Source organism: Pimephales promelas, chromosome 20 (assembly GCF_988280905.1).
Source record: "Pimephales promelas chromosome 20, fPimPro1.hap1.1, whole genome shotgun sequence".
Lineage (NCBI taxonomy): Eukaryota > Metazoa > Chordata > Actinopteri > Cypriniformes > Leuciscidae > Pimephales > Pimephales promelas.
Window position 1 is genome coordinate 23,486,069 of NC_142788.1, and position 23,643 is coordinate 23,509,711.

At 37.6% G+C, this 23,643-nt stretch overlaps 1 protein-coding gene across 1 annotated transcript; it reads right to left on the bottom strand.

The window, feature by feature from the left end:
- Positions 1-534: 534 nt before the first annotated feature.
- LOC120484596 (uncharacterized) lies at positions 535-13,220 on the bottom strand. The gene is made up of 10 exons (XM_039679874.2): positions 12,559-13,220; positions 10,589-10,881; positions 7,631-7,686; positions 7,095-7,233; positions 6,874-7,001; positions 4,152-4,287; positions 3,858-4,035; positions 3,238-3,321; positions 2,915-3,146; positions 535-2,073 (listed from the first exon to the last, which is right to left on the bottom strand). The coding sequence occupies exons 1-10, from the start codon at positions 12,772-12,774 to the stop codon at positions 1,328-1,330; spliced, it is 2,208 nt and encodes a 735-aa protein (XP_039535808.2). The 5' UTR covers positions 12,775-13,220; the 3' UTR covers positions 535-1,327.
- Positions 13,221-23,643: the final 10,423 nt, after the last annotated feature.

Here is a 23,643-nt window from a genome sequence, read left to right on the forward strand (position 1 = left end):
GTTCATTATTCAAAACCCTTCTGGCCATTGGGGAGCAGCCACAACACAGTTGGTCATTTAACAAACACGTTACAAAACTGGCACACCTCAAATAAACATTAGCCTAATTAGACGTTTACAATAAAGCAAGCAGTCCAGAATTGTGTATCCTGTCAGTTTATTTGTAACACAAGTTACAAGTAAAAAAAGATAAAATAAAGACATACCAAAATTACATTTCCAGATTACTGAACAATAGTTTTCTACTTCATTGAATTCTAGGCGTCCAGTTAAATACTTCAATTATTTTCCTCAATAAGCTGGCTTATGGATCCTCATCCTTTGGCACTGACTGGCATAGTTGAGTGATGCCATTGAGATGCATTCAGTCATAAAGCGAGAAACATGATAGGAGCTTAAAACCTACAATGGGCATCAGTCAAATCCCATCTAGACAATTAAGAGTAGTCAAAGTGTCCTGGGACTAAGGGATTAGGGTGGGCAATAGGGGAGGTAATGGGAAGAAGAGATGTTGACTGTTTTTTGAAGCAGATGCCAATGTCGGCAATTGTGGCATAAAGTTACCCCCCAAAAAAAATATTATTAACAATTGGAGAGAAAGGTATTTGCAATGAAAGTGATTGAATATAGGGTAAGAATTAATAGAAGAAAAAAATGTTAGAAATCACCATACTTTTGATTGATTAATCACATAACATTTCAGAAAACTTGTAATACAGAGCAATTGTCTTAATTTACTGTTTAAATATGGAAATTAGTTGTTATCTATTTAAATATCCTCTGATTTCATACATTTCCAAAACAGACACACTGGATAAAGCCAGATTCAACATTCTTGTTTCATTTTGTTGATATACTGTGGGGATTTTGGATCTCTCTTTTTTATCACTCCATAAATCAGTTTTTAGAAATAAAATGTTATATAGATTCACTGTAAAAACCTTCAGAATTAAGATAGAAAGTTTGGTGCATGTAGACGCTCCTGAAGTGGAGATTTCTGGCTCAGTGCATCAGAAAAAAAAAAACGAATTTAGAGAAAACGGCCTTTAAAGACAAGTATTGTATAGGCGCAAAAAATTAGAACTGTTATAAATTAAACATGTCCAGTAAATGTGTTGGATGTTTTCTTTCCAGTTTCCACTATCGGAAGTAAGAGCAAAAAAATCCTAAAATCTTAAAGTTTATCTTGAAAATCTTTCCTTAAAGAAAATGAGAGATGAATGAAAATGATTAGTTTTGTGTTAATCAACATTAGTTCACAAATGCTGTCGAGCAAGCTTAATTTGTATTAAACCCTGGAATACTCCTTTTAAGAAAGCCTCAATTGTCACCCAAAATCCATTCTGAGTATTTCTGTCTTTTTGTCAGATTTGTTTTGTAAAGCAGACGGAAGCATTGGTAGGTTGAGGTTCGTGACTCGGCGCTGTATAGCCGTTCGCAACTGAATTGAGTTTCTTTTCGCTGTATTACTGGGGATGCCTGTCCCTCCTCCCCCTCCCGTTCCCACGTTCCTCTTCTCCTTTCCATGTCTCAGGTTTTTAATGACGAGAGCTTGTTGTCTTTGTGATGGAAACAGTGGCGGTTTGGACCCATTTACCAAGAAAGACGAGGAGCCTGTGCCAGCCGTTGTGTGGCGCGTCAAGCCTACCCAAGTGACTTTTCTAGGTGCGGATTCTTTAAGCGTCCCAGTGTGTCGTAGTCGCGGTAAGGGAGAGGTTTGTGTTGTGGTTTCCATGGCGCTGAGGTGGCGAGCATTGTAGGTTTTCTCCTCAATGGCCAGTAATAGATCCTTAAAGCGCTGTCCCGTTCTGGGAGAAGCCCCTTTCTCCGAGTAGAACGTCTGTAACTTCTCCAACTTGTCATCGTGCTGATATTCACAGTCCAGAGATTGATATTTGTCAGAGTAAGCCGGTCTCAGATCATGTGGTTGGATTGGCTGGGAGTCTCTAGAGGTGTCTATGGTTACAGTGGCATCACAAGGGGCAGAGTCACAGAGTTTGGTGCAGCTCTCCTCTCTGCAGGAACACTTAGGGGGTGAGACACGAAGCATCTCCTTTTCACCAAACGTTGAGACTAAAATACACACATACAAATTCGGTCAGCTGAATATGCATTATGTGAATTTCAAAATTAAACAAAACATAAAAGTATGGTAGAGTTCTGCAGGAATGAATCTTTAAACCCATTAATTAGTGTCATTGGTGAACACTTTTGGTTCCATTTTCCCAAAGTCAATGGGTTTTTTGAATGGGTCTGAAAAGATATTTTCATGTTTTATTCTATGACATAAAATACAACAGTAATGTGATTTAAAAAAAAAAAACTTTGATGGAGACAGTTGCTAACTAGTGGCTATTTGAGACTACAGAGGGTGTGTGTGGGCCATTAAACGTCATCACGCTGAACAGGTTAACTCATCTACTCACAAGTTCGCTTCCACAGCCTCGATGCGTTTACACTCACACTCTTGACAATCTCAAACTTGGCGTTGTAGTCATGTGACCGTGGTGTAGTTTGTTTATACACCAAAGCCCCATTTACTCCAAGAACGATAAGTATAAAGATAACTATATTAGCGTCCACACCAGCAGACGACATCGTTTTGTTTATTCCAAGTGCTTGTCTGTCACTTTAAATGCTCGAGCTTATTGCATCAGGATGGATTCTGATTGGTAATCTATGTGTTATCGTTAATCAGCTCGATAAAATTATTCTGAATGTGATTCCAGCGATATCTCTGTGCTGTTATCGTTATAGCTTTGGTGTGTGAACTCTGCTAATCTTTAATATAGAGAACTAAATCCTTATCATTATCTTTATAGTTATCATCCTTATGTGAACGGCCTTTAACTTTAGCTTTTTACTCCTGCTGATTGTATTTAGGGTTCAAAACGTTCCTGTAAACGTGCATTACCTTTTGGAATCAGTCCATCATGTGTCTCCACAAGTATGGCATTCTCATTCGCTGTGTCCACAGGCAGTGAGGTGGGGGAATCTGCTTTGTCCACTAGGCTTGGCTGCTTTGGTTTACTCATCTCCACAGGTCTTTTCATGCCAATCTGGGCATCTCTGTCTTGTGATTGGCTGCTCTGGATCTTACTGGCCTGCCTTGAGCTCCTCTCATTGGCTGTGTCACTCTGAGGAGACTAGTGAAGGAAGAGTGTGTTAAATGTTTTTTGTGTGTCTGTGAGTATTTAAGAAGCAAAATGAAATTCTTGATATAGAAGGACAATTTACCTGTTGCTGACTCTTAGCACTTGCATTGCTTCTCCCTCTCGACAAGCCCTTATTCAGAAGATTCCATTCGCTAATCTCTTCTTTCTGGGGACAATGACTGACATGTTAGCTGTGATCCAAAACTTAAAGGAGTAGTTCACTTTAAAAAAAACTTTTGCTGATAATTTACCCCCATGTCATCCAAGATGTTCACGTCTTTCTTTCTTCAGTCAAAAAGAAATTAAGGTTTTTGATAAACATTCCAAGATTTTCTGAAACTCTCATTTGGACCTTGAACCGTTTGGTTCCCAATGAAGTCCATTTATATGGAGAAAATCTTGGAATGTTTTCATCAAAAACCTTATTTTCTTTTCAACGGAAGAAAGAAAGACGTGGACATCTTAGATGACATGGGGGTGAGTAAATTATCAGCATTGTTTTTTTTTTTTTTAAAGTGAACTACTCCTTTAATAATATGGCAACCTCAGAAGTATCATAGTATCATGGTTTGTGATGAGATTTGTCCTCCAAGATGGAGGACACAGGGAATGCTGATAAATATACTTGTGTTTAGGCATGCACCAATATTTAAATACTGATGTTATGGTCAATAATGTTAAATATTTGATATATCTTTTTACCTTCATGGTCCTCACAGATTTTTGATGCCTGTTGAGTTTTTTCAGCAGTATATGGTAGCAAGCTAAGATGGCCGACGGCTTGTTACTGATGACAGTGTGGATGACATCAGAGAGACCGTAACCTAGAGATTCAGTCATGTAGTTTAGCACAGCTGAATTTAGATCCTCAGGACGCAGCCTAAAGAAGCAACAAAGAACACGCATATACACGTATCAGGAAATAGATTTTTCAAGTTGTCTCTGCATCTCTGTTCCTTTGTGTAACTTTAGCATTAGATTTCACTTAGCCGGTACCTGTTTTTATGAGTTACAGTATGGAGGGGTCTCTTGGCATAACCCTCATTCAACCATTTATCCTCCATTGCTGCTTTTATTGTTGGCCTTTTTGCTGGGTCTGGTTCCAGCAGAGTCAAGACAAACTGTACAGCCGCTAGAAAGAAAAGAAGAGAGAGGACACTGACATCCTGACACTGCTAAAGTAGTCTCAAAACTCTTGTTTTAACCTTACACAGAAGATCTCAACGCTGATTTGTCAGAGGAGTGAGTGAATGTGTGTGTGTCCGACCCAGACTGAACTTCTCAAGGTTTCTCTTACAGAAGGGCAGATCAGATTCAAGCGGCACTTTGCCCCCCGTGCCACCTTCTCAATCTGGGGGGACTCTTCAGATCAGAGTGCCAGTTTGGCACTGCGCTGGCCTTGTTTGCGTGAGGTTAGTGTTTGTGTCAGTAGACAGTGACGATCACATTTACTCATTCACTTAGAGTGCCATTACAGACAAGCTCAGGATGTCAACAAAACACACAAAATGGCATACCGTAAGCTTCAGTCATAATCAATTTCCTCCATTCTTCAACGACAGTAATTCCTGTCCACTATCATCTAAGATAAACATGCTAAATGATATCCAGCATAAAACTGAACACACTTTTGAGTTTTTGAAATGATTCAGCAGATGATATCCATGATACTTTAAAGATTAGAAACTACTTCATCTGCAAAAGTATTGCATCTGTAACTTTCATTACTCTGATATTTATTTTTTTTTAATAAATAATGAGTGGTTCGGAGAAACAAGAGGCAATTCACCACACGTAATGTACAAACTACCTCACGATGATCTAATATAACCTGCAACGGAATCGGGGAACCCAGCCGGGTTATGTTCCACTAGCAGACATTTTACGTCATCATGTTTGTAGTGTATCTATTTTTGTGATTGGTTAATATACTCTGTTATTAATATTCATGAAGATTAATATTAATGTGCCGGATCAGATGATCTCACAATCTGATTGGGAAGAAGGACACTTTGAAATGCACTACTGCACTTATTCTCTTTCTCCCTCTGTGTAGAACTCCTTACGGATGAATCTTTAACTGTATGCATGTGTGTGCGTATACAGTACCGTTCACAAATTTGGGGTACAATTTCAAATAACTTTTTTTCGATTTTAATATATTTTAAAATGCAATTCATCCTATGATGACAGCTGGATTTTCAGCATCATTACTCCAGTCTTCAGTGTCACACAATCAGAGATGTATAAAGTAATAGAAACCCGGACTTAAGTAAAAGTACAAGTGCTCTATCAAAAAAGTGACTTGAAGTTGAAGTGCTCTTTAGGCACCACACTTAAGTAGAAGTACTAAAGTATTCAACATTTTTGTACTTAAGTATTGCAAGTAGTTTATTTCAAAATTCACTACTTAAGTACTAAAAGTAGAAGTACAAGTGAAGAGTTCAGATGCAAAAGCCTCTAAATGCCATTTGAAATTTTCTTCTAAAATGATCATTTTTATCAATCTTGTATATTTAAGTTCAGTAATTTCACTTAAATGACAATTAATAGGTAATCTTCATTGCCATTTAAGTGAAATTACTGAACTTAAATATACAAGCTTGATAAAAATGATCATTTTAGAAGAAAATTTCAAATGGCACTTAGAGGCTTTTGCATCTGAACTCTTCAAGTATTGTGTCATGCAATTATTAAAGAAAGCAGTCAAAAGTTTGAACTAGCAATCAAATAAGGCGCTTTGGCGGGATACAAATTTGCTTTGGCGGCCCCTGCATTAGTTGTCAATGTGTGTGTCAATCAATACCATTACCCTATAAAACTGGTGTGTGATTTAGGCAGCATGAAAGCCAACTTGCAACGAATGATTCGGAAAATTTTTTATAATTGTAACGAGTAGCTAGCAGAACATTAAAAAAATATCGAAGTAAAAGTATTAAATTCATCGAAAATATCTACAGAAGTAAAAGTAGAAGTATGAGAAAAAAACAATACTCTAGTAGAGTACAGATACAGCATTTTAGTACTTAAGTACAGTACTTAAGTAGTTCTACTTCGTTACTATACATCTCTGCACACAATCCTTCAGAAATCATTCTAATATGCTGATTCGCTGCTCAAGAAACATTTCTCATGTTGAAAACATTGTTCTGCTTAATAATTTTGTGGAAACAGTGATGCATTTTCCAGTATTCTTTGATTAAAATAAATGTTGTTCTTTTGATCTTTCTATTTAACAGAAATCTAGTGTGACATTATAATTGTCTTTACTGTCACTTTCAAATTTAATGCATCCTTGCTGAATAAAAATATCAATGTCTTGAAAAAAAAAACTCTTACTGACGCAAACATTTTGAATGGTAGTATAATGGGGATTCATTTCCACACATATATAGTAAAACCTGGAATCACCTTCATTGTATGGACCAGCCAATAGTTTCAAGGAAAGTAGAAGATAGTAAATGTCAATAAAAAAAGTGAATGGAAAGTTCCCACCATAATTCATAAATTTGTTGGCAGAGGCCATTTTCACTAACTCTGCCCACTATTGTCTGATTGAGCCAGACAAAATTACTTAAGAAATGTGACTAGTAACAGGAGCAGTAGCATGGTTGGTGCGCTAGCTTTTTAAATTTTCAATTACTGTAAATAGTATGTATTCAATGTGTTGCTAATGCCACACAGCGCAAAATACAATAACCGCTGCCATTCATTTTACCTTTGCTGATGTCCGATGGTATCACACTGATTTCTCCATTCACCATTTTCAGGTGAAGTTGCTTGATGTTGAAGGGCTCCACCGTAAACGGTAAAGTGCCGGTCAACATGGCAAACATACTCACACCCCTATGCATAAACACAGAAACACACAGAGCCGCATTAAAAAGACACCCAAAATCAGCTGACATTATATGTGATTTCCATTTCTAGAAGACTCACACAGACCACACGTCCACTTTAGGGCCGTACTTCCTGTGAGCCAGCAGTTCAGGAGCGGCGTAAGCAGGGCTGCCACACTGCGTGTTCAGAAGCTCCAGAGAGAGAGAATCTGCCTTCAGGGTGTTACTCAGACCAAAGTCTACACGCAAACACACTCGCATGTAAGTGGAATTGCATGAATATACAACTGTCCACTGTTTCTGATGCAGATACTGTGAATAGCAGACTGTTTAGTAAACTAATTTTTCTATTTGTTTTTTCTTCCTTAGATGTTTTTGTAATTAGACATTCAAGAATAATTCATACAGATTTCAGAAGCCTAACATGAAATACACAGAAAAGAGGATGAAAGAGACATTGGTTGATGCTATTACTTCTCATTGGTAAGTTATATGTTTTGCTTAATGACTAATTGTAAATGAGTTCTTCCTGTGTACTTGCATTTGTGTGTACTACTCAAACCATATTTATGAGTCATTCTTAGAGGTATTAATGTATTACAGTCAGAAAATTAAATTAAAATAAGACACACTCACCAACTATCTTAATGTTGTTGTGCTCATCCAGAAGGAAGTTTTCAATCTTCAAGTCCCTAGTTAAAAAACAATATTCAGAGATGAAGAGGTGAATTAAAAGTAACTCCTTAAAAATCAGGGTATTTTTTTCCCTTTCAGATTTAAATCTGGAAAGAACTTTTTTAGGATTGTGAACACTTACCAATGTTGCAAGAAGAAAAAAAGGAAAGATTTGGCACTATTTGTTGGTATTCAAAAATATTCTTACTTATTTTATAATGTAGTTTTCATTAGTCATTTTAGTATTAATTATATACAGTACTGTTATATTATTAAATTCACTTTTATTTTTTAAATGTAATTATTTTTCAATTTTAATTTTGTTAGTTTCGGGTTTTTATTGTACATTTCTTTAAGTTTTTCATCTTTTATTTATTTCATCTAAATCATTAAAACAATTTTTAATAGTTTTAGTTGATGATAATATAATGTAATACATTGGGACGAAGACCCACAAGAGTTATTGTTGGTGATATCAAAGCTTGGTGGTCCTGGATGTTCAGTCATTCTGCCAAGTTTTACTTTTACACTCTCCACTCTCTTTTTCCTTTTATCTTCCCTCTTTCTCCCTTTCTTTCCACTTCATAATAAACACTCACACTCACTTTGACGACCGCACACTCCTCACATTTAATATGAAATTATATGAAAAGCCTATAAAAATATCACAGCCCTCAAAGCTATTTTCATTTCCCATTTTTACTGACATGGCTGACATCTCAAAGCTCAATGGACACACACACACACAAAAGACTGACAATCTGCCAGTATTAAAGTTCTCTGACAGTGTGTTAGGGGAAAGCATTTGACTGAGCTTTTCGGGGGTATTATTAGTGTGTATAGAGAGGTCAGACGAGACAGGCTTAAATTCATACAGAGGGTGTTTGTGGAGCCAGTTGATAAAATAGTTTGATTTTGGTCTGATTAATCTTATTTGAAGTGGGTGAACTTTTGAACTGAAATGGACATGAACCCACATGCTCCTTTCGTTACCATGGCAACTGTATGTGTTGACTAACGCAGCGGGTAGTCAAGTGTGTGTGGCGTGTAGGTTGATGTACGTCCTTTGATCCTTGACATATTCTAAAAAAGGCTCTTTACTGAGTGGATTGTGTGTGACAGACCTCAGCATTATGAAGCTTTCATCATGGGACTCCATTAGTAAGGAAGTCAGTCAATGATGTGTTAACCATAGTGGCTCTGGCTGATGATGTCATGGGAAGCTAATGACATTCCCACTCTTGCCTCAATTAGGCTTCACTGGCAGACCAAAGCACTGCACGCACACACATATACACGCTTACTTACTTAAATCAGGACATACTTTAGACTATTTTTTTTTACTCTAACCCTACCCCTAAAACAACAAAATGTGTTTTTAAAATAAATGTTTTTATTTTTTTTTATTTGATCATTTTAGATATATTTAATATAATCTTGAACTGAGATTTTTAATATAATTTGTATTATTATTCATTTATTGTGCTAATGATTTAATATAATTTATCAAATCCAAAATGTAACCCACATACATTCACATTTGATTTCACCTATTTTCAGACAAACTTTTTGTTAAAAAAAAAATATTGGTAGCACTCCTGTTCCCCATGAACATCTATGTATAGTTATTACAATAGCTGGGTAATAAGTTGGTACTAACCCTTAACCTACCCCTAAAACTAAGCTTAACCAGTTACCTTATATTAACCAGTACTTTTTTATTTAAGTACACATACTGTAAAATAAAGTGCAACCAAAAAACTATATAAGACTCTAAGGCCCGGTTTCACAGACTGGTTAAAATTAAAGAAGTAGTTGACTTTTAAAACAACTTTTGCTGATAATTTACTCACCCCCATGTCATCCAAGATGTCCATGTCTTTCATTCTTCATGACGAATCTTTTTTTCTGAGTCATTTCGTTCATTTCGTTCGTTGAATGAACAAAATGACCCGAAAAAAGATTTGTTCATTTTGATGAACGAGTTTGAACAGGAGAGTCACGAACGCACATCACAGAACAGAGCAAGGCGAGCATTTGTGCTTATAAAACTTAAACTTTTTTATTTATTTTTGAAATGACCGATTTGCTAGATAAGACCCTTATTCATCGTCTGGTATCGTTTAAAGCCCTTTGAAGCTGCACTGAAACATCATTTGGACCTTGAACTATCCATTAGTCCATTATATGGAGAAAATCCTGGAATGTTTTCATCAAAAACCTTAATTTCTTTTCAACTGAGGAAAGAAAGACATGGACATCTTGGATGACATGGGGGTGAGAAAATTATCAGCAAAGGTTTTTTTATATAGACCATTTCACAAGATGTAAACAACACTGGTCCAGAAGCACTTCCTGTTTCAGTTTGTAACTGTTTTTTTTATTTCACATGTAAAGAAAACATCTTAAAGATGTTTGTTTAACTTTTTGATTCAGTTTTAAATGTTCTGTTGGTTGTATTTTATCCCAGCTTTTATGTAGTGTTAAAAAACTGAAACAGGAAGTGCTTCTGGACCAGTGTTGTTTACATCTTGTGAAATGGTCTATAGTGAACTACTCCTTTAAGCCAGGATTAGGCCTTAGTTAATTTGAGGCATTTAGCCGTTATAAACGTGCCTTAGAATAAACATTACTGGTGTGCATCTTGAGACAAAACAATGGCACTGACATATTTTAAGATATGCCAATTCAAGTTCCTCAGAATATAACCAAGCACACCGAAAAACCAACCCAATCACACTTCTCTCATCTATGACACACAGCACTTCATTATTTTAGACTAGAATCCGCTATACTGCATAGCACCCTCTCAGTGTTTTCCTTTCTTTTTCTCTAACACTCCATATGACACTTCATTTTGTGGGTGTAATTTTGTCATTTAACATATCCTGTCAGTATCTGTGTGTGTGTGTTGATTACCTGTGAACTATCCCGTGTCGGTGCAGGTGTTCCACTGCAGACAGTATCTGGCGGGTGTACCTGCGGACCTCTCTCTCCTCCAGCCGCTTGCGTTCACAGATTCGGTCCATAAGGTCTCCTCCTCCGCACAGCTCCATGGCCATGTAGTAGCAGTTCTCCGTCTCCAACGTCTCCAGCAGCAAGACGATGTTGGGGTGGCGGATCAGCTGGTGAATCCGGGGTTCACGCTTCATGTTTTTTAAAACGTATGAATCCTGACGAGCCTTCTTCTTATCTATCACCTTTATCGCCACCTGCAGAAACAGAGAGCAATTATGTTTTTTGAAGGTTTTTCTAGTAAAGAAATAATAACGTAAAAGAACAGTTTAGTCTTAGAAGTATTTAAGATATCGTGTATGAAGTAAGAAATTTTTAATTTCACTTCACAGCGGGGTCGGGGGGGGGGGGGACAAGAGATCTCACTTGATTTTTATTTAAGACAATACTGTGTAAAGAACTTCTATATGAAACTGGTTTAGGTGAGTTTCCCAATGCCGTCCATAGCACAGCATACACTATAGCTCACAGTCCCTCTCTTTAGGAACTCCATGATAATAATTGACATTCTAAAATTCTAGGATTGTGCTTGGGGTGATGTATGCCTACGCATCACCACAGCAACCTGTTCAGGTAAACAGAGTGGTCATGAAGGGCTCAGTGATGTGAATAAGAGCTGGTAACATTCACACGCACACAGGCCACATTTACTGACCCGTGAAAGCTCAGGTCACCGCAGTGAGGATTGGAGGACAGGTTGAGATAAAACTCTCTCTCTCTCTCTCTCTCTGTTAGTCTGTGTCATGATGAACCCAGCAGTTTTCGAATTACCATCTATTTACTCATTATTGATATACTGGCAATATTGCGTTTTTATTTATAAATAAATAATCTAATTTATATGTAAACCTACATTACATTCATACACAAACACATTCAAAATAAAAACAATTTTTTTAAAATTTCAAATAAAATTTCAAATCACTAAAACAATATCATTACCATCTATTATACATCTGCAGAAAAAATTCAGGCAACATCTTACAGTAGGGATACATTAGTTCACGTGAACTAGTGATGAAAACTTATAAAGCATTTATTAATCTTAGTTCATGTAAATTTCAACATTTACTAAGACATTATTAACATCAAACATTGTATCTGATAATTAAATTATTGGTAACACTTTACAATAAGGTTCATTAGTTAACTACATTAGTTAACATGTACAATATGTGAACAATACTTCTTCACCATTTATTAATCTTAGTTAATATTAATTCCAACATTTACTAATACGTTATTAAAATCAAAGGTTGTATTAGTTAACATTAGTTAATGGACTGTGAACTAACATGAACACACAATGAACAGCTGTATTTGTATTAACTAACATTAACAAAGATTAATAAACACCGTAACTAATGGATTGCTCATTGTTAGTTAATGCATTTACTAATGTTAACTAATGAACCTTATTGTAAAGTGTTACCACATTATTTAATGGACCCGAGTTATCATGAACAATCAATGGAAGTATTTGTAACTAATGTTATCGAAGATTAATAAACAAATGTTAGTGAATGTTAGTTAATGCATTAACTAATGGGACCTTACTGTAAAATGTAACCAAACTACACACTTGTTAGCATGCATAAAAATCACTAGCCAACACACAATTCATGGTCATCCCACTAAACATAAAATGCCATTGAATGTTTCTATCAGTGTGTTTGTGTGGCAGGATTATTACTGCGGTGCGTGCCAAAGATTAGGAAAGACTGAGTCGCTATGAAAGCTGAGACAGAGAGACGGCATGAAAAATGGATGACAACCCTTCAGCGCACTGATGACTGACACCATTAGTGTGTGACACTGTGCCTTTGATTGACAGGCGTCGTCTGCGTGTAAGAGACTGGGTGTGTGCCGGTTACCTTCTCTCCTGTGCTGATGTGCATCCCCAGCATAACTTTGGCGAACGAGCCCTTGTTGATCATTTTGCCCACCAGGTAGCTGCCCACACGCTTAGTGTGAGGAAAGTTTTGGAGCAGGTCGCGGGGCACTTTTCCGAGACAGGGAGGTGCCGCCAGCTCCAGCTCCCCTGAATCTGTCATGCTCCCATCCAGAGATGACTTCAATGCAGCCGGCATGATGCCAGTGACGCCCGTCTGCTAGCAGATCCACGGGGTGACACCGAGCGGACAGGTGGAGGATGGAGGAAAACCGGTTGGCAAGGGAGGAAGGGCATGAGTGATGGAGGCTGGTCTCACTGGTTCTTCTTTTGCTGTCAGTGTTGGTCTGTTCTGTCAAGAAGGAGAATGTCCACTCTTCGCTCCTCTCGTGTGTTTTTTCTTTAGTCCTGATACTGATCCATAATCACATGTCCAGTGTTGGTACCAGGTACCTGTCTTTGACTCGTCTCAAGCCTCTCTTTATCTGTTTTTTTCATCTAGACTGTCTCTTTTCGGTCCAACGGAAGGTTCTTCTGTCACTCTGGTTAGTTCATGCACTCTTCTCTTGTGTGTGTGTGTGTGTGTGTGTGCGCCTGGTAGATAATTAACTGTATCTGGTCTCAGGTTGATGCTGTGAGCCTAGCGTATAGTGAGAGGACACACTACACCATAATGACCCCCCACCTACACGCACACAGAAGAACGCAACCTGAAAAACACAGCTCCCAAAAATAACATCGCAGAGTTTTAATGTATATCTTGAGTGCAAATGAAGGATTGAAACTTTGAGTTCTATTTACTTACTAATTAGTTTCTACATATTTCTACTAGCTTTATGTCTTTTTAAAATGTATTTTTGTAATTTATAACTTAAGTCAGTTTTTGAAATATAATATAATACGATAATGTATATAAACACACACACACACACACACACACATGCAAGTTTGAATTTGAGTTTGTCAGATAATTGTTATAAATTGCTCCAATAATGTTCTTTATGTATGTGGATGTTTCTCTAAAGTCCAGTATATTTATTGTACATTCCGTAAACCAGTACATTCAGTATTAACAACAGAGGTGAATGTCGTCCACTACATCAGAAATTAATGAAATATCACCCTATTAATTACACAGTTTCATATTCCCCCCCCAAATAATTGTGGCCTATTACAGTAATTTAAAAAGCAACATCTTCCAATAAACAAGCTTCTAGAATGAGGTGGACAGATTTCATTGGCTAAAATGACATGCTTTGTCAATATGGCTATCATTTGAGATATACTATTATGACAATGAGGACATAACAGCCACATTGATATTAATACCATAAGATGAATTTAGAAAGTGAAGCGCACATCTGGTTTTGGCCTTGGACCAGAGTGTGTTGGTAGGGGTCGGTGTGCTTGAATGAGAGGCCATTGTTGGATAAGTGTGTGGTTGGGGTCAGGTTTCTTTATTTCTTATTCGCTCACTCAATTCATCCACCGGACAGGGATGAACTGAGCAGCAAGGGGCTGGAATCTGAGACCACCATACTGTACAAACACACACACACACACGGTCATATATACACTGCATACATGGTAAATATCTCTCATTCATATCTAGAAAATAAAGAGAGACCCTATATGGCAAAGCTGTGCATGTGTGTGCCTCAACAGTTTTATATCCATAGTTCAAAGCAGGCCATGACAAAGAGAGCCAGAATGTGCAAACACAGACGCACAGAACAGAACGTTTTGATTTCACCCCCAAAAAATGTGTTCCAGCCTCGAGGCTTTGGCAAAACACTGCGCGGTCAAATTAATAGTGCTGAAAACCTTTGTCCATTTCCTGCTCTGTAAGAAACCAATCCCCAGCAATTCATTAAAGCATATCTTAACACTAAATAGCTTTTTAACCCCCTCAGACCTGAATTATGTTTCAAGTTTCTGAAAAATATAAAAGTACATTTTTTTCCAGCTCATGAGGTTTCTATAAATGAAAACAAATGAAATTTTTTTTTTGTCAATTACATCAGGTCAAAACAGGTGTAATTCCCAAAAATGTACCAGCATGAAATAAATGAATAAACATAAAATTATCCCATGGCCCTCTATCAGAATCCAGAGTTTCAAGAAGATTGGAGAAACTTATTTTTTCGCAAAAAAAAAAAAAAAAAAGACAGGGGTAACACGGTTGTTTTTTTTTTTTTTTTTTTTTGGGTCGAAATTTTGAGTTTCTCTGATCTTCTTGAAACTCTGGATTCTGATAGAGGGCCATGGGACTTAGACCTGAGTGCAAAAATGGAGGCTCTAGACCCTTCCAGAGCTAAGATATTGAGATACCACATAGCATTTATGGCATTATAAATATCTCAATATCTCAGCTCTGGAAGGGTCTAGACCCTCCATTTCAAGAAGATCAGAGAAACTCAAAATTTCGACCCCCCCCCCCCAAAAAAACGACAGTGGTACCCCTTTCGTTTTTTTTTTTTTTTGTGCGAAAAATAAGTTTCTCCAATCTTCTTGAAACTCTGGATTCTGATAGAGGGTCATGGGACTTAAACCTGAGTGCAAAAATGGAGGCTCCAGATCCTTTCCAGAGCTGAGATATTGTAGCATGTATGCCATTATACTTATCTCAATATCTCAGTTCTGGAAGGGTCTAGAGCCTCCATTTTTGCACTCAGGTCTAAGTCCCATGGCCCTCTATCAGAATCCAGAGTTTCAAGAAGATTGGAGAAACTTATTTTTTCGCACACAAAAAAAAAACCGACAGGGGTAACACTGTCGTTTTTTTTTTTTTTTTTTGGGTCGAAATTTTGAGTTTCTCTGATCTTTTTGAAACTGTGGATTCTGATAGAGGGCCATGGGACTTAGACCTGAGTGCAAAAATTGAGGCTCTAGACCCTTCCAGAGCTGAGATATTGAGACACCACGTAGCATTTAAGCTCATAAATGATCAGTGATGTATATGTGATGATGAATTTATTAATGTATGGTTTATCCGTGATGAAATGTTATGTATGATTTGCAACTTTGCACAGCCTTTCAGATAAACTGAATATTCTATGTATTATCGTTTCCAACTGTTTTTATTTTTAGCCTTATATTGTATATTGTGTATTTGGGATACCACTCTTGCATCAGCAGAATTTAGAAACTGGTGATTTGCTTTTTTGCACAGTTCTCTGAGAAACCACAAAGTTTTATGTATTTTTTTGTTTTTGTTTTTAACTGTTTCTGTGTTTTTGTATTGTTGAAATCCTCATGCAGCAAACTCTTTATCCACAGACTAATTTCTCCTGTGGGAGACAAATAAAGATACTCTGACTCTGACTCTCATTTATGCCATTATACATATCTCAATATCTCAGTTCTGGAAGGATCTAGAGCCTCCATTTTTGCACTCAGGTCTAAGTCCCATGGCCCTCAATCAGAATCAAGAGTTTCAAGAAGATCAGAGAAACTCAAAATTTCAACCCCCCCCTCCCCCCCCCCAAAAAAACGACAGTGGTACCCCTTTCGGGGTTTTTTTGGTGCGAAAAATAAGTTTCTCCAATCTTCTTGAAACTCTGGATTCTGATAGAGGGTCATGGGACTTAGACCTGAGTGCAAAAATGGAGGCTCTAGACCCTTCCAGAGCTGAGATATTGAGATCCCACGTAGCATGTATGCCATTATACATATCGCAATATCTCACTTCTGGAAGGGTATAGAGCCTCCATTTTGCACTCAGATCTAAGTCCCAAGGCCCTCTATCAGAATCCAGAGTGTCAAGAAGATAAGAGGAACTCAAAATTTTGACACGCCCAAAAAAACGACAATGGTACCCCTTTTGTTTTTGTTTTTTGTGCGAAAAATAAGTTTCTCCAATCTTCTTGAAACTCTGGATTCTGATAGAGGGCCATGGGACTTAGACCTGAGTGCAAAAATGGAGGCTCTAGACCCTTCCAGAGCTGAGATATTGAGATCCCACGTAGCATGTATGCCATTATACACATCTCAATATCTCAGTTCTGGAAGGGTCTAGAGCCTCCATTTTTGCACTCAGGTCTAAGTCCCATGGCTCTCTATCAGAATCCAGAGTTTCAAGAAGATCAGAGAAACTCAAAATTTCGACCCCCCCCCCCCCGCCCAAAAAAAACGACAGTGGTACCCCTTTCGTTTTTTGTTTTTTTTGGTGCAAAAAATAAGTTTCTCCAATCTTCTTGAAACTCTGGATTCTGATAGAGGGCCATGAGACTTAGACCTGAGTGCAAAAATGGAGGCTCTATACCCTTCCAGAGCTGAGATATTGAGATCCCACGTAGCATGTTTGCCATTATACATATCTCAATATCTCAGTTCTGGAAGGGTATAGAGCCTCCATTTTTGCACTCAGGTCTAAGTCCCATGGCCCTCTATCAGAATCCAGAGTTTCAAGAAGATCAGGGAAACTCAAAATTTTGACCCCCCCAAAAAACGACAGTGGTACCCCTTTCGTTTTTTTTTTTTCGGGCGAAAAATTAAGGTTCCCCAATCTTCTCAAAACTCTGGATTCTGATAGAGGGCCGTGAGACTTAGACCTGAGTGCAAAAATTGATGATCTAGACCCTTCCAGAGCTGAGATATCAAAATTCAAAATTTCGACCCGAAAAAAAAAAACGACAGTGTTACCACTTTCGTTTTTTTTCATTTTTGGGCGAAAAATTAAGTTTCTCCAATCTTCTCAAAACTCTGGATTCTGATAGAAGGCCGCGAGACTTTGACCTGAGTGCAAAAATGGAGGCTCTAGACCCTTCCAGAGCTGAGATATCGAAATTCAAAATTTCGACCCGAAAAAAAAACGACAGTGTTACCCCTTTCGTTTTTTTTCATTTTTGGGCGAAAAATTAAGTTTCTCCAATCTTCTCAAAACTCTGGATTATTATAGAGGGCCACGAAACTTTGACCTGAGTGCAAAAATGGATGATCTAGACCCTTCCAGAGCTGAGGTATCAAAATTCAAAATTTCGACACGAAAAAAAAACGACAGTGTTACCCCTTTCGTTTTTTTTTCATTTTTGGGCGAAAAATTAAGTTTCTCCAATCTTCTCAAAACTCTGGATTATGATAGAGGGCTGTGAGACTTAGACCTGAGTGCAAAAATGGAGGCTCTAGACCCTTCCAGAGCTGAGATATCAAAATTCAAAATTTCGACCCGAAAAAAAAACGACAGTGTTACCCCTTACGTTTTTTTTCATTTTTGGGCGAAAAATTAAGTTTCTCCAATCTTCTCAAAACTCTGGATTATGATAGAGGGCCACGAAACTTTGACCTGAGTGCAAAAATGGATGATCTAGACCCTTCCAGAGCTGAGATATCAAAATTCAAAATTTCGACCCGAAAAAAAAACGACAGTGTTACCCCTTTCGTTTTTTTTCATTTTTGGGCGAAAAATTAAGTTTCTCCAATCTTCTCAAAACTCTGGATTATGATAGAAGGCTGCGAGACTTAGACCTGAGTGCAAAAATGGAGGCTCTAGACTCTTCCAGAGCTGAGATATCAAAATTCAAAATTTCGACCCGAAAAAAAAACGACAGTGTTACCCCTTTCGTTTTTTTTCATTTTTGGGCGAAAAATTAAGTTTCTCCGATCTTCTCAAAACTCTGGATTATGATAGAAGGCTGCGAGACTTTGACCTGAGTGCAAAAATGGAGGCTCTAGACCCTTCCAGAGCTGAGATATCAAAATTCAAAATTTCGACCCGAAAAAAAAACGACAGTGTTACCCCTTTTGTTTTTTTTCATTTTTGGGCGAAAAATTAAGTTTCTCCAATCTTCTCAAAACTCTGGATTATGATAGAAGGCTGCGAGACTTAGACCTGAGTGCAAAAATGGAGGCTCTAGACTCTTCCAGAGCTGAGATATCAAAATTCAAAATTTCGACCCGAAAAAAAAACGACAGTGTTACCCCTTTTGTTTTTTTTCATTTTTGGGCGAAAAATTAAGTTTCTCCGATCTTCTCAAAACTCTGGATTATGATAGAAGGCTGCGAGACTTTGACCTGAGTGCAAAAATGGAGGCTCTAGACCCTTCCAGAGCTGAGATATCAAAATTCAAAATTTCGACCCGAAAAAAAAACGACAGTGTTACCCCTTTCGTTTTTTTTCATTTTTGGGCGAAAAATTAAGTTTCTCCGATCTTCTCAAAACTCTGGATTATGATAGAAGGCTGCGAGACTTTGACCTGAGTGCAAAAATGGAGGCTCTAGACCCTTCCAGAGCTGAGATATCAAAATTCAAAATTTCGACCCGAAAAAAAAACGACAGTGTTACCCCTTTTGTTTTTTTTCATTTTTGGGCGAAAAATTAAGTTTCTCCAATCTTCTCAAAACTCTGGATTATGATAGAAGGCTGCGAGACTTAGACCTGAGTGCAAAAATGGAGGCTCTAGACTCTTCCAGAGCTGAGATATCAAAATTCAAAATTTCGACCCGAAAAAAAAACGACAGTGTTACCCCTTTTGTTTTTTTTCATTTTTGGGCGAAAAATTAAGTTTCTCCAATCTTCTCAAAACTCTGGATTATGATAGAAGGCTGCGAGACTTTGACCTGAGTGCAAAAATGGAGGCTCTAGACCCTTCCAGAGCTGAGATATCAAAATTCAAAATTTCGACCCGAAAAAAAAAACGACAGTGTTACCCCTTTCGTTTTTTTTTCATTTTTGGGCGAAAAATTAAGTTTCTCCGATCTTCTCAAAACTCTGGATTATGATAGAGGGCTGTGAGACTTAGACCTGAGTGCAAAAATGGAGGCTCTAGACTCTTCCAGAGCTGAGATATCAAAATTCAAAATTTCGACCCGAAAAAAAAACGACAGTGTTACCCCTTTTGTTTTTTTTCATTTTTGGGCGAAAAATTAAGTTTCTCCAATCTTCTCAAAACTCTGGATTATGATAGAGGGCTGTGAGACTTAGACCTGAGTGCAAAAATGGAGGCTCTAGACCCTTCCAGAGCTGAGATATCAAAATTCAAAATTTCGACCCGAAAAAAAAACGACAGTGTTACCCCTTTCGTTTTTTTTCATTTTTGGGCGAAAAATTAAGTTTCTCCAATCTTCTCAAAACTCTGGATTATGATAGAGGGCTGTAAGACTTAGACCTGAGTGCAAAAATGGAGGCTCTAGACTCTTCCAGAGCTGAGATATCAAAATTCAAAATTTCGACCCGAAAAAAAAACGACAGTGTTACCCCTTTTGTTTTTTTTCATTTTTGGGCGAAAAATTAAGTTTCTCCAATCTTCTCAAAACTCTGGATTATGATAGAAGGCTGCGAGACTTTGACCTGAGTGCAAAAATGGAGGCTCTAGACCCTTCCAGAGCTGAGATATCAAAATTCAAAATTTCGACCCGAAAAAAAAAACGACAGTGTTACCCCTTTTGTTTTTTTTTGTTTTTGGGCGAAAAATTAAGTTTCTCCAATCTTCTCAAAACTCTGGATTATGATAGAAGGCTGCGAGACTTAGACCTGAGTGCAAAAATGGAGGCTCTAGACTCTTCCAGAGCTGAGATATCAAAATTCAAAATTTCGACCCGAAAAAAAAACGACAGTGTTACCCCTTTCGTTTTTTTTCGTTTTTGGGCGAAAAATTTAGTTTCTCCAATCTTCTCAAAACTCTGGATTATGATAGAGGGCCACGAAACTTTGACCTGAGTGCAAAAATGGATGATCTAGACCCTTCCAGAGCTGAGATATCAAAATTCAAAATTTCGACCCGAAAAAAAAAACGACAGTGTTACCCCTTTTGTTTTTTTTTCATTTTTGGGCGAAAAATTAAGTTTCTCCAATCTTCTCAAAACTCTGGATTATGATAGAAGGCCGCGAGACTTTGACCTGAGTGCAAAAATGGAGGCTCTAGACCCTTCCAGAGCTGAGATATCAAAATTCAAAATTTCGACCCGAAAAAAAAAACGACAGTGTTACCCCTTTCGTTTTTTTTCATTTTTGGGCGAAAAATTAAGTTTCTCCGATCTTCTTAAAACTCTGGATTATGATAGAGGGCTGTGAGACTTAGACCTGAGTGCAAAAATGGAGGCTCTAGACTCTTCCAGAGCTGAGATATCAAAATTCAAAATTTCGACCCGAAAAAAAAACGACAGTGTTACCCCTTTTGTTTTTTTTCATTTTTGGGCGAAAAATTAAGTTTCTCCAATCTTCTCAAAACTCTGGATTATGATAGAGGGCTGTGAGACTTTGACATGAGTGCAAAAATGGAGGCTCTAGACCCTTCCAGAGCTGAGATATCAAAATTCAAAATTTCGACCCGAAAAAAAAAACGACAGTGTTACCCCTTTTGTTTTTTTTCATTTTTGGGCGAAAAATTAAGTTTCTCCAATCTTCTCAAAACTCTGGATTATGATAGAGGGCCACGAAACTTTGACCTGAGTGCAAAAATGGATGATCTAGACCCTTCCAGAGCTGAGATATCAAAATTCAAAATTTCGACCCGAAAAAAAAACGACAGTGTTACCCCTTTCGTTTTTTTTCATTTTTGGGCGAAAAATTAAGTTTCTCCAATCTTCTCAAAACTCTGGATTATGATAGAAGGCTGCGAGACTTAGACCTGAGTGCAAAAATGGAGGCTCTAGACTCTTCCAGAGCTGAGATATCAAAATTCAAAATTTCGACCCGAAAAAAAAACGACAGTGTTACCCCTTTTGTTTTTTTTCATTTTTGGGCGAAAAATTAAGTTTCTCCAATCTTCTCAAAACTCTGGATTATGATAGAAGGCTGCGAGACTTTGACCTGAGTGCAAAAATGGAGGCTCTAGACCCTTCCAGAGCTGAGATATCAAAATTCAAAATTTCGACCCGAAAAAAAAAACGACAGTGTTACCCCTTTTGTTTTTTTTCATTTTTGGGCGAAAAATTAAGTTTCTCCAATCTTCTCAAAACTCTGGATTATGATAGAAGGCCGCGAGACTTTGACCTGAGTGCAAAAATGGAGGCTCTAGACCCTTCCAGAGCTGAGATATCAAAATTCAAAATTTCGACCCGAAAAAAAAACGACAGTGTTACCCCTTTCGTTTTTTTTCATTTTTGGGCGAAAAATTAAGTTTCTCCGATCTTCTCAAAACTCTGGATTATGATAGAGGGCTGTGAGACTTAGACCTGAGTGCAAAAATGGAGGCTCTAGACTCTTCCAGAGCTGAGATATCAAAATTCAAAATTTCGACCCGAAAAAAAAACGACAGTGTTACCCCTTTTGTTTTTTTTCATTTTTGGGCGAAAAATTAAGTTTCTCCAATCTTCTCAAAACTCTGGATTATGATAGAGGGCTGTGAGACTTAGACCTGAGTGCAAAAATGGAGGCTCTAGACCCTTCCAGAGCTGAGATATCAAAATTCAAAATTTCGACCCGAAAAAAAAACGACAGTGTTACCCCTTTCGTTTTTTTTCATTTTTGGGCGAAAAATTAAGTTTCTCCAATCTTCTCAAAACTCTGGATTATGATAGAAGGCTGCGAGACTTTGACCTGAGTGCAAAAATGGAGGCTCTAGACCCTTCCAGAGCTGAGATATCAAAATTCAAAATTTCGACCCGAAAAAAAAACGACAGTGTTACCCCTTTTGTTTTTTTTCATTTTTGGGCGAAAAATTAAGTTTCTCCAATCTTCTCAAAACTCTGGATTATGATAGAGGGCCACGAAACTTTGACCTGAGTGCAAAAATGGATGATCTAGACCCTTCCAGAGCTGAGATATCAAAATTCAAAATTTCGACCCGAAAAAAAAACGACAGTGTTACCCCTTTCGTTTTTTTTCATTTTTGGGCGAAAAATTAAGTTTCTCCAATCTTCTCAAAACTCTGGATTATGATAGAAGGCTGCGAGACTTAGACCTGAGTGCAAAAATGGAGGCTCTAGACTCTTCCAGAGCTGAGATATCAAAATTCAAAATTTCGACCCGAAAAAAAAACGACAGTGTTACCCCTTTTGTTTTTTTTCATTTTTGGGCGAAAAATTAAGTTTCTCCAATCTTCTCAAAACTCTGGATTATGATAGAAGGCTGCGAGACTTTGACCTGAGTGCAAAAATGGAGGCTCTAGACCCTTCCAGAGCTGAGATATCAAAATTCAAAATTTCGACCCGAAAAAAAAAAACGACAGTGTTACCCCTTTTGTTTTTTTTCATTTTTGGGCGAAAAATTAAGTTTCTCCAATCTTCTCAAAACTCTGGATTATGATAGAAGGCCGCGAGACTTTGACCTGAGTGCAAAAATGGAGGCTCTAGACCCTTCCAGAGCTGAGATATCAAAATTCAAAATTTCGACCCGAAAAAAAAAACGACAGTGTTACCCCTTTCGTTTTTTTTCATTTTTGGGCGAAAAATTAAGTTTCTCCGATCTTCTTAAAACTCTGGATTATGATAGAGGGCTGTGAGACTTAGACCTGAGTGCAAAAATGGAGGCTCTAGACTCTTCCAGAGCTGAGATATCAAAATTCAAAATTTCGACCCGAAAAAAAAACGACAGTGTTACCCCTTTTGTTTTTTTTCATTTTTGGGCGAAAAATTAAGTTTCTCCAATCTTCTCAAAACTCTGGATTATGATAGAGGGCTGTGAGACTTTGACATGAGTGCAAAAATGGAGGCTCTAGACCCTTCCAGAGCTGAGATATCAAAATTCAAAATTTCGACCCGAAAAAAAAAACGACAGTGTTACCCCTTTTGTTTTTTTTCATTTTTGGGCGAAAAATTAAGTTTCTCCAATCTTCTCAAAACTCTGGATTATGATAGAGGGCCACGAAACTTTGACCTGAGTGCAAAAATGGATGATCTAGACCCTTCCAGAGCTGAGATATCAAAATTCAAAATTTCGACCCGAAAAAAAAACGACAGTGTTACCCCTTTCGTTTTTTTTCATTTTTGGGCGAAAAATTAAGTTTCTCCAATCTTCTCAAAACTCTGGATTATGATAGAAGGCTGCGAGACTTAGACCTGAGTGCAAAAATGGAGGCTCTAGACTCTTCCAGAGCTGAGATATCAAAATTCAAAATTTCGACCCGAAAAAAAAACGACAGTGTTACCCCTTTTGTTTTTTTTCATTTTTGGGCGAAAAATTAAGTTT